Source organism: Ammodytes marinus (assembly GCF_949987685.1).
Source record: "Ammodytes marinus genome assembly, chromosome: 6".
Lineage (NCBI taxonomy): Eukaryota > Metazoa > Chordata > Actinopteri > Uranoscopiformes > Ammodytidae > Ammodytes > Ammodytes marinus.
The window spans coordinates 28,520,778-28,539,796 of NC_137235.1; the positions used below are offsets into that span (position 1 = coordinate 28,520,778).

Here is a 19,019-nt window from a genome sequence, read left to right on the forward strand (position 1 = left end):
AATCAGTGAATATCTCCTCATGATCCGCTTCATGGCTGCCTGTGTCTGTGCTGTAAAACATTCTGGTGTTAATACACTGCCTAGGCTCCGTAAATGACATGTTGTTACAGCTACGTCGGGTCCCTTCGTTTACATAGGTCATTATCACACTAATGCTTTTTTTCTCAAGTGAAGGACCTGCATATTTCTTCCAGCACTGCATTTATATACACTGCTGCAGTTGGGGTCATATTAGGTTGAATCCAAAATAGAAACAGCTCTCGCAGTCAACCCATTGATATGAGTGTTCATGGCTATGTGAGACAAGTAGCAGAGCTCCAAAGCGAATAAGCACATAAGATATTCCTAAGTAGATAGAGTGCATCAGTTTACGGACGGATGAATAGTTTATTTATGTCATACATTATATGGAAGAACCTTAGCAATTTCTGAGATAAAACAAATCATACTTTTGAACACAAATGATTTAACGCAAATTAAAATTCCCTCAATCATTGACGGAAAAAGGAAAAAAAGGCTGAAACCCAAGGCTTAGTTTTTTTGTTGTTGCCTATCTCCTACATAATACATCACGTTACCAAGCAAATCCACAGCAAGAAAAAGCACTTCCTGAATACAGCTGTCCAAAAGATGCAGCATGAAGATATTCTAAAGCTATGATGCACATTGTGAAGGGGAAGTCGTATAGTTGGAACCCAGAGATGATGTAGCTGTTGGAACTTCTGCCTGAGGAGGCGCTGTACTCCAGTCAGCCTCAAATCAAATGGAGCCAGAGCCTTCTCTCTATCCCTGCAGGCTTTCATCTTGATTCTTAATAATAGAAAAGAATACTCAGGGGGTTGAACCGCCCGGTTTATGCTGTAATAAATTGAAAAAAAAAGACTTGTTCGCTTAATGGTTAGTAAGACGTCATCTTTCCAGAGGAGGACTTGACTGGGGGTGGAGGGGGGGGGGGGGGGTCGGGGGCTAAATTGGATGGGCTTCTGCCATTCCCTATACCCACCATGCCATCTACTAGATGAAAAATTAATCATGTGTGTTCAGGAAATGAGATTGGGTATTGATTTGACGTCATGTTTGGAGAGTGTGTGTGTTAGTAGAGTTTTTATTTTTTATGTTTTGTGCAAATACACATGATGTGTGTCCTAGGCGCTGTAGTGGAGGAAAAGTGATTTGAATCCCTGACATGCACGGGGCTGCTGTAGAATAATATAAATCCATCTTGGTGTGTGTGTGTGTGTGTGTGTGTGTGTGTGTGTGTGTGTGTGTGTGTGTGTGTCCTCAGCTCATTTATTATATCCTGGTGATCTGCTTTCAAACCGTACATCTCCTCTGTTTGCTCTGTATGTCTTTTGCGTGACTCTATGCAGAAGTTTGCGCCTTGTAGGTATTCCATGATCAAGTCCTTTCAACCTGTCAGATTTCAATTGAGATCCGTATTGTGTATTGGAAGAGAAGGCATAAATATAAGTTATACCAAATGACATGAGCATCAGAAGGTATTAACAGGTGATTCAATTATGTATCTGAAACATTACAGCAATTACAGTACATTAGCCTTCTTTTTCAATTGAGAGATATAGCAAGACTCAGTCCCATAGTATCAGAGATGGGCTTGACTACTGTATGTACTCCCCACGCCACCACATCCTAGCAAGAACATCCCCAAATTTCTCAAAGTTTAGTCCATAAGTCTGCCGTGTCGCTTTTGACCAGGTCAAAAGGTCTCATGCTATAGTTAGCAAGCGGCTGACTGCTACCATGTCGAACGTTTTTTTTTTCCAAATGAGATGTACGCTACGTTGTTGTTGTTGTCTTGGTTTAGCATTGATTGCTATTGGTCAAAACCGTGGGCAGGAAACTGTGGATCATGGCCAGAGTGCCTATAGGCCAATTACGGTCCTGTTCAATTTCAATTTCAATTCAATTATACTTTGTTGTCCCCTTGGGGAAACTTGTGTCGGACGACGACACTGAATAACTTCGCTGCACTTACAATGATGATCGATAAATAAATAAAAGAATAAGACAAGTCAATAAGTAGAGAGAAAAAGAAAAAAACAACAACAACAATCCACATACAAACAACAGTGAGCATCTGATAGAACACCATGACACTATTCCACTATTGACCCTGTGACCGTAAACGTGCAGGAGTAGCGACTCCCAACCACATTACCTGGTTGTGTTAGCTTGACTTTGAAACATTCGATTTAGTACAATTTCTTTTGGACTAACTCAATAAATACATTTCTCTCTAACATCATCCAAAGGTATTGATTGATCCTGATTTCTCTAACTGGATCCACTTCAAATCCTGGATTCAATTCAAGAGCACATACAGAGCTCCTCCGCATTATAACACAACACACGCATGAATAAATTGCGTCCCTATGTCACCAGTTAGGTCTCTAAGGTCTTCTGAGCAGGCTTCGCTGGTTGTTCCTCACTCCAGGCTGAAAAACTAAAGCAGACAAGAGCTTTTTAAAGTTGGCTGGCGTCTACACTTTTGAACTCTCTCCCTTTGGACCCTTAAGACTCATGTTGCCTTAGAAAAAAAACCTTGTCAAGAGCTATCCGTCTAGACTTCTCAGCTTCGTGTAATGTTTTATTTAGTCCTATTTTTGATGATGTTTTTTTCCTATCGTGTTATTTTTATTGTGCGGCGCTATGTAACATCTGCTCTTGAAAGCCACTTCATAAAACGTACAGTACTTAGTTCCTCTCCTCCTCCACCACTATACCTCCTTCACTTTTCCTCTTTCCTCCCTCCTTCCTTATGTCAAAGTTCAAAAATCGAAGACAGTTTATTTGTCACATGCACAGCAATTACAGCAGCCGCCATTGGCAAAGTCCCAGGCTCCTTCTCCTATACAAGAAGAAACAATGTATAATGGAAACACACAAGTGAAGAGAGCAACACCTGAGACACAAATGAACACATAAGTAGTGCAAGGATACTCCCGGATGAAAAGTGTACGGATAAGGTTCACCATATAAAATATAAATGATTATTATACATTATTATTAATTATTGCCCTTAGTCTTGTTATACATTATTTCCCTTTGTTCTTCCATGGTGGGCTCATCCCCCTCTCTTTCCCCTCCCAGTCATCTGTCCGTTCCAGTAGGTCTACTGCTAGCTAAAGAAGGGCCACAGACTAACTAAGCCCTAATGGATGTAAGCTTCTCCATTCTCCAGCATTAGGATCAATAGCACTCACCGGAGACCGCACAGCACAAACATGAGCAGTGTTACAGCAACCGGCGTGCACAGGGTTAAACACTTTGAGAGCGTGTCAGAGTGGTGAGGAGTGATCAGCCTAGCGTGCTGGCCCGTGGGAGGTCCTCTGCGTGTGTGTGTGTGTGTGTGTGTGTGTGTGTGTGTGTGTGTGTGTGTGTGTGTGTGTGTGTGTGTGTGTGTGTGTGTGTGTGAACGTGAACGGTGTATGTGCTCTCATGTGTGGAGAGCAGTTATTGAACCCCTAATGGAGCTAAGGTACACTTCACGCAATTATGTTTCATAAATGTTTGTCTTCATACCCAGAAGAGATTCAGCCAGAGGAGGATAATATTATATTTCAGCACTAAACTGGTCATGCTAGTGTGAGCCGTGTTTTGTTATCGTCAGGTTATGCGAGTGTGACACCCGTGGCGCTGTGTTTTCTAACAGTCCAGGCTATATTTTCTCTGTCTTGCCAGGAACGTGCACAGATACTGTAGGACCCGGGGTGTCCTTAATAAAAAATATATATTTTTAAATTGAAAATATATATATTTTTTAATACGATCAAACATAAGGACAGAAATGTTGGGGAGAATGGGGGAATGTGAGGCATCGGGTAATGTGAGACACCCCCTGTATCTAGGCAATGGAACACATTTTTGGTCATGTGAGATATATGTTTTCAAGCCCCTCTCATTTCTACTCGGCCATGAAAGAGAGGACCTCATGGTGATGTTGTAAGCACGTTTTTTTCACAAAAATGTCTTTTTTGCATGTAAAAGTAAATGTTTTGCTGTCAACTTAATCGATTGTTGTGCCAAATTGATTCAGGTAGAACAACTTCTATCATACATGTTGATGAACTACCAACATATGAAACCATGTGATGATGATAACTGAAGATTAGCCTGAATTGCTGAGAGAGGTAGTTTTTTCTCAAATTGTGGCAGTGGGGTAAAGTGAGACTAATGCTGTGGGGTAAAGTGAGACAGTGTCTGTGCCCTCTTTTAATGAATCCATTATATTTGAGGTAGCAAGGAGACTAGTTTGCATAAGACAAAAGACAATGTGGGCTGGAGATGGGGGTTGATGGTTGAAGGGGTGTCAGCAAGGGCATGGTTTGGCACGTATGTATGTGGGGGACAGGAGAGTGACCTTTAACATCAATATACTCTAAATAATATGTCTTTATTCAATGAATGATCCCAATAAAACAAATGCAGAAAAATATTAATCAAAGATGGAAAATGAATAAATTCTGCTAATGCCCATTTCTAGGAAACATCATGAATTAATGGGAAATGTGTAAATTTGAGTGATAAATAATTTTAGCTTGCTTAGAGGGGAACAAATGTAAAAAGTGTCTCACATTACCCCGTTCTCCCCTATAGTAGTATCCACACAAAATATGCCTTTTCAACTTAGGAAGTACTCCACACGACCCAACGTCTCAAATCTCTCCTTTAATGTACTTTATGTCACCCAGGTAGGCACTATTTTAATTAAGAAAACTGCCAAAACAACACTGACTTTTAATGTTATCCGTTAAAAGCAATAAAGTAGGTTAGAAGGACTTGGTTGTAATTTCCTCATTATTAACCTCTGTCGTCTGTACCTGCTAACAAGCTAGTCTAATTAAGATTAAAACGTGTTCCCTGTCATGCAGGGCGACTTACAAATATGCAATTCATTTCTGAGGCAGTTATGTCAAATCTGTGGTTTACTGCCCCTAAACATGTCTGTGCACGGCCCTGTGTCTTGCCACCATCTCACTCATACACGCACTCAGTCACCCATCCATTCCACCGACGTTGGTGTCTGACTCACTTGTCCCTCTCCCTTATACACTTACTCACAGGGCTGTTGTCAAGGGAGGGGTGTGGGGCCGGCTACAGTAATAATAGCTTTGGGGATGGCCAGACTGTATATGAGCGTGATGAATAGAGTTTGTGTGTGTGTGTGTGTGTGGGGGGGGGGGGGGGGGGAGACAGCTGTAGCTACCAGGGGGATGAAATGCAGCAACCGCATCACTTCCTGGAAAAGGAGGAAGAAGATGGAAGATGATGGGGGGATCATCCCTGGGGAAGTGAGCAAGTCAGAAGCCCGGGAGTCCATGACCTGTTTCCCTGACAAAGCTTAGATATGTACTATATGAGATGTAGCACAAGCAATATATTGACATTAAGGGCAAGACACAGGTGAATAAGGTAAAAAAAGTCTACTTATAGATATGCAAGTTTACTACTTACATTAAAACAATATTTTTTTTTCATTTAAGAATTTAAGAAATGTTTGAATAAATAACTAATAGTGATATTTATAATGAATACACATATTACAGTCTAACGTTTATAATATATTTTGGATACAGCCTCTTTCATTTTTTAAATGAAGAAAAACTACTATTTACAGGACTTAAAAATGTATTTTCAGCATGTTTTTAAGAAGAAAATGTGTCATAAATCAGACAACTAACAAAATTAACAAATCCATTTGTAATAACCTTCAGAATAGTGCTAAAAATGAGTATGGGATGTTTAGTAGATGTCATTGCTTGAGACATAAAATTGCCAAAAATACCAAAATTGACCAGAGCTTGAAAAAGTGACATTTTCTCCCATGCAGTGTCTTGCCTTAAGGTTAAACCAAGCTGTACTGTCTGACCTCAGTGCCACTTGTTTGACCGTATTGAACTGTGATGTCTTATTTCTCTATTCTCCCTCCATAAAATCCCATTAACGGAGTCGCGCTATATGACAATGGCGAGCGCTCCTCTTTCTACTCTGCACTCTATGTGAGATTGAATTTTCGGACCATGATATGATTAGAAGGAAGGAGCCGCGTGCCTGGCAGTGCAGCAAAGGAATCAATCCAATTAAGCCAAGTTCACAGAAAGCACACACTGTCACTGAGCAGATCCTCACCATCAGACTAACCCTGCGTTCCAAATCGCTAATGTTCTTCTATTCTACATACTACATCTGACCATAAAAATAATACTACCGTAGTTAGCATTCAGAATGCTTCGATTGGGACATACTTGAACTTGTTAATCAAAAACATTGCGCCTTGAACTTGAACTCTTGCTTATAAATCCATCTCATCCCTGGTTGTTTTCATACGGAGAGTCTGTCTATGTGACGTCGCTTCCGGTGCACACTGGATTGTGGGTCAGAATCACCCAAATAGCTCTAAAAATATCAACCGGATGTAGTAGGCATTCTGGGTATTTCTAAGCATTCTCAATTTGACCACAAGAATCGGGACATCCTAAATCTTTTTTTTTTCTACCATACATAATAGCAGAGAAGTATGGGGATTGGAATGTAGGGTGTCTGGGCCCCTGTGTGAGTGAGCGATAGCGACCCCTGCCTGTTAAGCAAAGCTAATGCATCTCAGTGGGGGTCTTTCCACACCAAGCTGATGGCATTCTCTTGCAATCAGTTGCTCCCTTTTGAAGCTGTGCACCCCCCTTGATGTTTATGTATTTTGAATGGACCTCCCAGCTGGATCTCTTACTCTTTTTTATTTGTTGTCGTTTGCTTTTTTTTTGTTGCGTTTGAAATGTCCTGCCGCATAATAACATGGATATTTCTCTCCTACGGTGCAAAACGCCTGACATCAAAGGGACAGGTCTTATCGTAACAGCTGGATGACTTTTTTTAATGTCAAAACACATATTTTGTGTGAACACATTGGACACAGTTGGAGACATCTTTCATACACATGGGAACCAGCTCCTTTACACAGCAGCTTTTTGTTGGTGTTATGCCTTCTTTATGTCAGTGTTTCCCCTACTTGTTGCTTTGGGCCTTTCACCACAACAAGACAGGGCCATGAAGGGGTGATGAGAGGATTTGGACATCTGAATCCATCCTTTAAAAGGCGAGACAATCGCGAGGTAAATACATTTGAATCTCTTTAAAAAAACTAAAATCTAAATGTTGGATAAAGCCAGAGTTGAAAAACTTTATTTCTTTTTTACATATAGAGTCCAGAGTTTTTACAGACCAGATTGAAGTAGTATTTTTTATTTTTATAGATCAAAACATACTATGTACAGGTCTTAAGAATGAAAGAAGACATGTTATGGAAGGGAAAAAAGGCAGGAATCTCCAAATGTACCTATGAAGAAACTTGTGTTGTTGCCTGCAGTGTATATAAAAGGTCACTAGTAGAAAGGGCTGTAACCACTGCTCTTGGCACTGCACAGTGCATTTGCATCAACTGACCTTAAAGTCAGAAAATGCAGCTTTCCACCAATAAGTTCTATTATGTCTCATTCCCCACAGTAACTTTTAACTCATTCCCACATGGTGGCGTAGTACTTCACAATACTAGTGTGAGTTCCCTGCACCCTCAGCTGCTGTATCCAGGTCAGCCACTGGTCCAATCTCTTGTCCACTCACTCGTTATCAACCTCCCCAAGGGCTTCCCCTTTCTCTATAAATGTCCCCACTTGTCTGGCTAGATTCTCAAACAGTTTTATTTCTGTCTTTTTTTCTCTTTATTTATGTCAATTTTAGGCCAGCAAAATTGCTCTTCCTGTGTGAGATCTATTTCCACTGGATGGAATTTCTCGCCCTCTCCAAAGAACCCCCCTTCCCACACACACACACACACACACACACACACACACACACACACACACACACACACACACACACACACACACACACACACACACACACACACACACACACACACACACACACACACACACACACACACACACACACACACACACACACACACACACACACACACACACACACACACACACACACACTCCATTCTGGCTTTCAGTGAAACGTGACATTTTTCCTCTCTCTTACTTAGCATTTTTTCCCCTCATCATGCATTTTTATTGAGTGGATTTGCATGGGACGTGGTGGCCTGCGATTTTTGCTTTATCTGTCTGGGCTCGGTGGTATTAGCAATCATATAACTATCAGCCTTAAATGGCATTATCTCTCCTCTGCAGACCGTAATGCTGACTAATGTAGCCATTAATATGCACGTACCATACATCTCAGCCATGATGAAAATATTGGCCAGTGCACCCCCCAACACTTTGTGAGACATGAGGTTATTATCATTCATCATGCCCCCTCACCACCCCTCCCCATGAATAACAATGGCCATCGACCTTGGCTCGTGCTTCGAGGGGAGAGAGATGTCGCAAGATTATCAGATTATTACTGGGATAAGTCATGAACTTGTGTGATTGGTCAGCTCTTGGGTCTCTCGACAGGGGGATTGCCTTAGTAGCAGGGTGGTTGGGGAGGTGGGGTGGGGGGGGGGGGGTGAAGACAGATTTTGTGTTTTTTAGGGAGCTAATTAGGAATAAGTGGACCGATAATGTGTTTATGTTAGGGAGTGAGTGTCGGGGCATACATAAGTGGTTCCAGCTCGGTCACCGATATTGACAGGAATACTTTACTAACATTTACTACGGTCCTAAAAGTCTCTCTTCTAGCCAAAAAGTTCTGTCATTTTGCTTTAACATTTTAAAACCGCCACCATTTTCGACCTTATCTCGACGTTGTATAGTATTGACATGCTGTATGGGACAATGTACAGTAAGATAGTATGGTATATCACATGCATATGTAGGCTTAGGTGGAAAAGTGTTAATTCAATAAAAAGAATTGACAAGCACTTTTAATTGTAATTTAAGTGTTATCATTTTGTGATGACAATCATCTCGGGGATGAGACCAAGATTTGGTTGAATTTAGGAATGTGAGCAGAAATGTACAGTATATTATAATCCGATAATACTTTATATTTTTAACTAGGTGCCTTCTAAAAGACTATCTTACCTTAGGTTCAAGGTTTACAGCTGGTGGGTGGTGTGTTGTTTGTACACCATCACACCATGTTAAGAATTCCCTCATAAACTAATACAGTTGTTGCAGTAAACAAGAGCTTCAGGAAAATAAATGTAGTAGGTGAAGCTAAATTATACCAATGCATCCACAGAAGGTCCACACCATTTTTGTGAATCAGCCTGTTAGTGTCTGTGTGTACAATGTGTGTGTCTGCACTACACAGGAGAGTGTTGAGGTTAATTGATTCCTTGAACCCCATCTGGAGTGTTAATGCCCACAGTGGGTTTTAGCCTTGTCATAGCCACGAGGGCTAAAAGACTTGGGACGGCTGAGGGTCATTTTGGGGCTGGGGAAAGGGGCTTAGAGTAGGTTGGGCCTGGGGTGGGAGGGAGAGGGCTGGGGGTTGGATTTGGTGATGCTTAAGGATGAACTGGGTGTTGGGGTTCAGGGACAACATGAGGTAGAGGGAGGCAATGACATTAATCTCAGGAAGTGTTTATTTACTGGACTTGTTGGCTGGTGTAGCAGGGAGGGGAGGGGAGGGGAGGGGGGGGCATTGAGAGTCATTAAGTTGCAGCCATTATGCTAATACTTGTAAACACGTTGATTAGACCTGTATCTGCCCAGCCCACTCAAAAACTATCAATGAAAGAAACATCTGTTTGCCTTCATGGATCAGTTTTTGAGTTTATTTTCACAAATTGAAGCAGTAAGAATTTATTATTGCCCACAACCCAAACGTATTGTAATGTTTCTAGACTTGCAAGCAAGTACTATAGAGTAACCTCATCCAACCGTTGGTCCTCAGTGCAACATATGTAGTTTGTGCCAACAACTGCTCTGCTTTCGTTTGCCATTTCACTGCCATACAATTTGTGTTTTTTTGACATGACTGGTTTATATCTAAGCGTCCTTCTGGACACATTTTCTGTTTGCAGTTGTCCTTTAGTCATTTTTCTTATTTGTATACCACAACATTCAGTAATTGAGCCAGTTGAATGTCCCGGCTGGAATTAGGTTGAGCAAGGTTGGGTCAAAGCTGATGGCAACGTTATTCATTTGTGTAAAATAAATGAACGCGCTAATGTTTCCAGATTAATTGCGAGCGTTAAAGTTGATGGCCCTTAGAAATGAGCTTTTCCAACCTTTCCAAGCAAATCTAATACATTTTAGTGTCTGAGAGATAGAGAGAGATCGAGTCATACAGAATGTGTAAAAAAAACCAAATGGCAATGATACGATTTATTTCTTAGTCAGTAGATATATACTGACAATTAGTATCTACTATGTTTTCAGAGCTAGTATCGTTCACACTGAAAAGCCTAAATATCTTAATTCAGCAGCACTCCTATGTGTGTGTAGGTACCAGTTGAGTAAAAGGTGATGTTAGGCAGATGAACAAAGGCAAGATGTTCCAATTATTTGTGTGTCATTGTGTGAATTTTGAGGAATTGGTTGAGAAACACAAATGCCTAAGTGTGCTGTATTGATTCACGAGCAAGCAGTTGATAACATCTTTTCAAACATTCCTGTAGTCAGCTGACCACTGAGCTGACTATAGCCTGACCCTTACACCACATGGCCTGCCTCACTCACTCACATCTGGTTCAGCTTGGCAATCAATGTCCAGAGTTCCAAGATCTGGAACTGACAAAGTGCAACGGAAGAGCTCCTGCTTCATGGAAATGTAGTCAGTGAATATACTGTAACGAAACGTCAGAATGGGATGAAAAGTGACACCAGAAGTGTGTGTGTGAGTGTGTGTGTGTGTGTGTGTGTGTGTGTGTGTGTGTGTGTGTGTGTGTGTGTGTGTGTGTGTGTGTGTGTGTGTATGCAACTGGCCCAACTGTGTGTGTTTTTGTTTGTTGTTTAGGATGTACTTAACTGTCTTCACTATGTCTGACAGATTAACACACACATACATTCCTACCTGGTCAACAGTGGACTATCAGTCTACATCGACCAAGTGTGGACCTCTATTTCTGGTAATTTTTAAGAAAACAAAAATATAATAGAAAATGTACTACTTATCTAAGAGGGTACATACACACATACACACACACACACATACACACGTGCCACATTGCCATTTAGTATACTTTACTTAAACGTTGCTGCTGTCAAAATAGCATACTGTTTTAATTGAATGTGTTTTGTAACAGCAACAGAGCAATGACCTTAGTAGATAATCTTCAATATATTTTTATATACATATATAGACCAGTTAGAAATACTATCTAGACTGGGAAATTCATTCTTTATATCATGTTTTTATATTTTTTATTATTGATGTGTATTAACCTGTTATACTGTGAACTCTTGTTTGCTTTTCATACAAGGGGTACACCTAAAAACAAATCGCTGCAATATATGGCCTTCAGATCCCACCTAGCCACTTAAAACGTCCTACTTTCTGCATCACCGCACTATGTATTCTCCAAGTCGCCCTTCACCTCTGGCTTCCTCCTCTCCATACCTCCAGGAGACGTGAAGGGAAAGAGCTGCCATCCAGAGCTGCTTTTTTGCTCAGCTCTCCAGGGAAAGGCTTCCATTTCAGCCTGGGGATTGGGGTCACTGCATAGAGTGTGGACCCTGTGTTTCTGCTCTTCCTCCCTCACTCACTCCATATGTTTTGCCCTTACCTGCCCCTCCTTTGTGCCCTAATGCTTAACAGATGCCTCCCAAACCACACCTCTAAAAAATAAAGCCAAAAATAGCCAGCTGCACTCCCACTGACATGTCCTAATGTTATGTTAAATGTAAGTTTCCTTAGCTAAAAAAATGCTAAACATCCACAGAAACAATGTCTGTTCCTGCTCTAAAACGGAGTTCATTTTGGGCCTGATTAACTGCCACTGTGATATGATTAGCTGCTAGCTGCTACCGTGGCTAACGTGCCTTTGTGTCTGCTAATATTTTGCCTCCTTAGCCGTTTCAGCGGGGCTAATGATTGGATGCCATGCGCGGCATGTTGTTCTTAAGCCCTTTGTGAATGCTTAACACTAACAACCACCCTCATGTGATGCAAGCTTACCTTCACTTTGACCTGTTTTCTGGGACAACAGTAAAAGCACATGCTATCGATCAGACCAGCAGCCACTCCATGTTCAAGGATTAACAAAGGGCTTCGGCAGCTGTATCCTCCGTGTGTGTTTCTGATCATTTATTAAAAACAATTTCCACCCAGAGAAGGAAATCATGCATTTGAAGGGACATAGGGATTTATGAGGACGTGGGCAGAAAAAACTGATTACACCCCTGCCTTTCCCTTGATTGGAGCTTGTTTATAGAGCTTTGAGATCGTGTTTGCCTTTCAAACCATGCACAGTATGAATAGCTTAACAGGCTCCCTGGGAGTTCGCTATACAGCAAATTACTTTTCATGCTGCTGTCTGTCTTTTTCCCCTGAGCAAAACTCAGTCTCTGGCCCCAGCCCCTCACCTCCTTGATACGTTACAAGCAGCCATTTCCAGGGTCCCACACTTACACCTTTTGTATTGTCACTCCTCCGCATAGGCCATTTACCGTTAGCTTGTTCAATTAACCCCACAGACAACCCAGCATGCATACAAAAAAACTATGTTTTCATTTTGGCTGATGGAAGGGACACTTGCTCCTAGGTTAACTGTTGTGCATGTATGGCTGTTCCCTTTAACCACTCCAGATGTGAAATATATTTTACTGCTGAAAAAAAACAAGTAGGCCTATATATTGATAAAAATAATAAAATGTTAAGTAATTGAATCACTGTTTGCCACTCCATCTATTTATCAGTGTTAGTAAAGGAGTCAGGCTGGGGTTTTTATAAAGGGTCAAATGGTGCTAGCTGCTCAGTCTGTCAGGGACTTGCTATTGACGGGTTGACCTGAATCCCTGGTGCCCTTTGACATCGGGGTGGACCAGAACAACAACAGGGATACAAGCTGTCAAGTGCAGTCAACAGTAGTATTTTATGTAGGCAAATAGGGATGTAACCATTCACTCAACTCACGGTTTGATACAATTCACCATACTGGGTTCACAATACTATTTCCTCACAGTATTGACCGCACAACACAAACTATGCGATGACGGCACATTTTCTTTCCTCTGTAAGAGTAAAATGGAAAATATTTTGTCTTGACAACCAGAAAAATCTGAATTTGAATTTTAAAACAAATCCCACATCAAATAAATACGTACATACAGTAGGCCTATTACAAATAAAGAAAACCTCTTCAAATTAACAAACTAAGCCTTCGCCTTTGTCCATAGCTTGGCATCTATATGTGTCTCATTTATCTTTTCCTTTATTTTCTTGTTAAGCTCTGGCATTATTACCATAGACTGTGCAGTATATTGCATTCTGTTACATCCCTATAAGGAAATGAAAGGAATATAGAATAACGTTCCTGTTAAGTTAACCTATTATAACAGAATAAATCATTTTGCTGGCAAAAAAAATAGATAATTGGGGCAAATTGAAATGTGTAAAAAAGCCGTTTAAAATTCCTTGGAAATGTGAAACGTTCTGTTGTGCCTGAACAGAGGGTATCAGCGTCTTAAATGCCACTGTCGAAAGCCTTAAAGCAATAAGGACAAGCATCCAGGCAAATGTCCTGAACAATTCTGAGGCTCGGATCTGTCCACACATATCATACTTTCCACTGATACACATCCAGATACCCCCCCCCCCCTACAACTCATTGGCCCATTGAATATGGTTAATGTCCCCCATGTATTAGAGGGTTATGTGTCCCAACATGGCTCAAGATGGATGGGATGAGCCAATTGGGGGTCAAGTCCTGCTCTCTCCGTCGTGCCCCACTTCTGTTGACAATGAAACATATTCTGGTGGCCTCGCACACAGCGGCCTTGGGGTGGAGAGGTCGGTATAAAGGCTTTATTCATCTTGCTGTGGGGCCGCTCACAAAGAGACAGATACATCAGATCACTGGGGGAATGGATGAGAAAAAGTGTTTGAGGACGAGCACAGTGACACTACACACAACCCCGCCGCTCTTTGTATCTGAAATGAGTGCGTTTTTTGCCCATATGTGTGCTGTCATTACTTTTGTGTTGATGTGTGTCTCAGCTGTTGCTCTCTTAACTTGTTTCCATTATACATATTTCTTCTTCTATATTGCATTGTTGAGAGGAGCCTGGGACTTAAGAATTCCAATGCCAACGACTGTTGCAGTAATTGTTGTGGATATGACAAACAATAAACCATCTTGAATCTTGAATAGTCTGTCTGACCTTACACTATCGCCTTGCAGAGCACTCACGTATCCTTGTGTCTGAGGCATTAGCTTAAGTGCGGCCCCGGCGAGAGCCAAGAAGAGGGTTTTCATTAACCTCATGCGGAGAGAGGGCAATGCCTTCCACTCTTGGGTGTACGCTTGCACTGAGCCGGTTCTGTTCTCCTGGCACCGCAACATAATCTGTCCGGGCTCTAATTTGCCTCTGCATCATACCTGACAAGATGGTGGTCAAGGTCCCCTCACTAATGAAATGGGCTGTTACACATGGTGTCGGCGAGGTCAACCGTCCCCAATCAAGCATGCTCTTGCAGCTGGGCAGTTGGTCCTAAATCTTACGGGGGGGGGGGGGGCATCCTTGATCAATTGCACACACTGCCTGTTTGTGGACACACTTTCACTGATTTACCATCCACTCCAAGATGCCCCATGTACAGAACACCTACTTAGCTCTCATATCCCCACTGCTATACGCAGATAATCGGACAACAATCGTCTGCAATGAGCCACACACTTGTTTATATCTGGGAGTTGATATAAGAACACACTGTCTATGGTGGTTATTAAAACAAAAGGGGTTATGTGGTAGGGCTGGGTATTGGGATGGACCTCACCATACAAAACGCATCACAATACATGGGTCACAACATGATATATCACGAAACATTGCGATGTTATTTGGAAGGGGCAGCTATAGTTGTGTCATCCGTGTCAGCCATATTTCTTCAAGCTTTCATTCTGCCAAAACCAGAAATGGCACCTGGCAATTTCAGGAAACTAGACGCAATGTGTTGTAACATCTACAGGAGCGGAGGTTACAGTTCACTATGCAGTTAAAAATGCAAACATGGCTTTCAAAATATTGGTTTTGGAGTTAGAAGTCAACACAGATATAACAAAAATAAATATCATAAAAAATTCCTGTGCAAAAAAAATAACAAATTACAGTAGGAGTATTGCATTCTTTCATGATATTGCCAGTTCTCTTTTGTTGATTACCGAAAACAATTACAATAGACTTGACAGGATTGATACTGTTCGTACCCAGCATTACCTCAATACCTATCTGTTTTTTTTACCCTTTTAGATAGAAAATAAAAATAGATAATCAAAAAAAATAATCCACATATCGTATGTGTACATACCCTTATATTCACATATACACACTTTCATACCCATAAGCCGTATCGATGTTTTTAGCACAGCCCTACTCTAATCGCCACACCCCTGTTTCATGTCTGGGACTTGATATTAGAACATATATGGTGGTTATTTTTAAACACAAGAGGGTATGTGAGAGGAGTGATTCAGCTCTCCAATGTACAGCATGGTGTTTTAGGGTGTATTGGACTGCTTTGGTGTCTGATTTGCAGCTGTACTGCAGCAGAATGACTCGGCTAAATTTGAGGTTAGATGAGGGGTTTTGATGAGCCCTTGGGGGAAACTGAAAAGAAGGACACATTGATTTGGAGTGGCACAAGATAAAGAAGAGACAGAGAGAGAGAGAGAGGATGAAAGGACGTGTGGAGGGGAGCGATGATGGACAAATTGTCAGCTCTGCGTTTCTATAAATAGCACACACTGTCTTCACCTGGACTCTCCCTCCTTCTATCCCTTTTCACCCAATGTTGCCTGTGCAAAAAGTACAGAAGAGTATTGGGGCCGAGGGGGGATACAAAAATTGAGAGGGGGAAGTTTTTTTTTTTTTTTTCATTATGCACTTTGAGGATAAATTCAGAATGTTGAGAACAAAATGGAAGTACCATTTCAAGAATCAATACAGCGAAATACAGTGTGGAGAATAAGCTCAACAGGTAGAAAAACTGCGGAAAAGCTGGAAAGATGTTGGAATGATTTTTCTTCCGGTATATTCATAACCCACTGCGTTGTTTGTGTTTTAATCACGTTTTACCTACGAGTTATTGATCCCGGAGGTTTTATAATGGGTCAGCATCTCTCTAGCTTTACCCACCTTGAACAGTCCAGTTCAATCTCTACATTGAATATTTTGTCTTTATAAACACAATTGTATCTCCTCTTTTTTCCTAAAAGTGCATCATAAAAAAAAAAATGTCCTCCTATTATTATTTTTTCGTTCCTTAGGCCTTAATATTCTTCCGGACAAGGGCAGTAGCAGACACGCCTAGCACCACACACACACACACACACACACACACACACACACACACACACACACACACACACACACACACACACACACACACACACACACACACACACACACACACACACACACACACACACACACACACACACACACACACACACACACACACACACACACACACACACACACACACACACACACACACACACACACACACACAGCTCTGTGCCCCCCACCCCCCACTCATCTATAGCTTATCCTTTTGGCATAATCCAATTAGAACCCATTAGGGCTGGGCAACTTAAAACTGATCCTCCTTATTTCAAATGTGGGCAGAGGTCGCCTGCTTTTCTGACAGCAGTAAAAAGGAGGGAGGGAGAGAAGAAGGCGTATAAGGAGAGGATGGTGGTGCCGCTTTGGAGTCACATGACTCATTTGTGTCTGTGGGGGGGGGGGGGGGATGGGGGGGGTGGCCGGCCAAAGTCATCCCTCCTTCTCTCTCTCCATCTTTCTCTCTCTCTCTCCTTCTCTCTCTCTCTCCCCCTCAAACACATTGCATTTGTTGCTGTGCTAAAGCCGATTGCATGCATGTGTTTTCAGGACTTGTCAGAAATCCATATACGCAGTGACTGCATGCTTTGTTGTATAGGCTAGACCGAGAGGCATCGGCAGCCACTAACCATGTCCCTCTTGTGTTGCTTCTCTCTTAGGGACTATGGCTCCAAGCGCAAGTCTGGTAAGTCACCTGTTTTCCTTAACTATTCTTCCAAAATCTTACTACACCAATGTTTTACTCCTTCAACTGGTTGCTGCCTGCTGTTGAGGATGTCATGCTGCATTGGCATTTGACTTTAAAGGTGGAGTCAGTGATTCTGGAGAACACTCGATTGTCAAAATCAAGTCAATATCTCCTCAAGTTCCCGCTACCTGTTCGCACTGTGTGTGCGCGCGCTGATAATAAATCTGGTGTGAATACACATCCTATAGGCTCTGTAAACTGCAATGTAAACAAAGGGTATGTAAACAGAAGGGGCACAAGGTAGCTAGAGACATACCAGTTTACAGAGCCTAGGCTGTGTATTAAAACTTGATTTTTTCCAGCACACACACACAGTACGGACAGGTGAGGAGATATTCACTGATTGTGACAGTGATTTTGACAACAAGCATTCTCCAGAATGGCTGACTCGACCTTTACACCCTCACGGACATCAATGTGGGGATGTTTACTTGTTTACAGCTGCTGGATGCTGACTTGCTGATTGATGACTTGCGTTTTTGGGGTGGGTTCAACAAGGTGTCAAGCCCTGTCCTTCTAGCCTCATGTTCACCCTGCTGTCCAGGGTGCGGTTTTAATAATTGCTGATACTGATAGTTCTTTGGGATGTCAAAATAACATATGCAGTATGTTAAGAGCAAGTGTTGTTGTCTGATGTTGTAATCCAGTCTGATTGGTTGTTTGCCTCGTGAGTTTTCAGCTGAAGTTCTAATCTGGGTGGAGCCTTTTTCATGACACTTGTTTAGAGTTCTTAATAATTATTATTTTTTTTTTTTTAGATTTTTTTTGGCATTTTTTTAATGCTTTATTGACAGTGTAGAGACAGAGTTGAAATGGGGCAGAGAGGGGAGTGACACGCAGAAAACGACCGCGGGCTGGAATCGAACCCGGGTCCGCTGCTGGCCGAGGCCCATTGGGGGGGAGGGGGCGCCCTACCTACTGAGCTAAGGGTGCCCCCTTCTTAATCATTTTTAATAAGGAAAAATAAATTATCATGTTCTAAGACATGCATAGATTGTTTTGTAAGTATGCACTTGAGAGGGTTCTTGGTTTTGGGTTGAGTTCGGTTGTCCTTTTCCTGGCAAACAAAAGCTGAACTTCTTATATTAGATTCTACAAATGCAGATAAATAGACTATATAGAGTATACAACATCCAACCAAAGTCCTGGCCCTGTTCCACTGTATCCAACATGTGAATTCACTGGCCAACAAAATAATTGGCTTGTGTTGAGTGTAAGACTATGAGATTGTTTTTGTTAGTAGCATTAGCCATCTTAGCAAATGTATGGCTCCTAATATGGCATTAGCTGCAGCATAGCAGCTTAGCAAAGGTATTGTTGGTACATGTGAGTCACTAATAATATATGCATCCTGGATCCTTGTGTGTTTATGGATAAGGGCAGAGTGAGGGAATATGGTGGGTACATCAGTCAGACCTGCTCATGAATTATTGAAGAGGAACATTCAGGAAATAGTTTGAAGTTAATGGAGAATATGATTCTCTTGCTCCAGATGCCCCCTGTAAAAGACTGCTTTGTCTGGATATTTAAGTAGCTTAAAGGTTGTATTGGGGAATGGAAATACTGTGCATCTAGCTTAAAGGTAATGAGTAGGGGTGCTAGCGAGGTACAATGTTAGTGAATGTGTTGCAGCCTCTTGATTTTTTTACCTCGGTCATAACAGTTTTGAGTAAGCTGAACTTCCTAGGAAAAGTTAACAGTTCTTGAAAATTATGGTTGGAGTTTATTTTTGGGAGCAGCAACATCACAGCAACTCTGTGTGACCCTCCTACAAGGGATTGATTTGTCAGCTC

General features: G+C 41.7%; 1 protein-coding gene across 1 annotated transcript in view; it reads left to right on the plus strand.

Moving 5' to 3' along the window:
* Positions 1-19,019, plus strand: part of sh3pxd2aa (SH3 and PX domains 2Aa) — a 115,354-nt gene that overhangs the window by 46,057 nt on the left and 50,278 nt on the right. Inside the window, exon 6 of the mRNA XM_080029584.1 lies at positions 17,138-17,163. Within this exon, the coding sequence (XP_079885710.1) occupies positions 17,138-17,163 (26 nt within the window). The remainder of the gene's footprint in view (positions 1-17,137; positions 17,164-19,019) is intronic.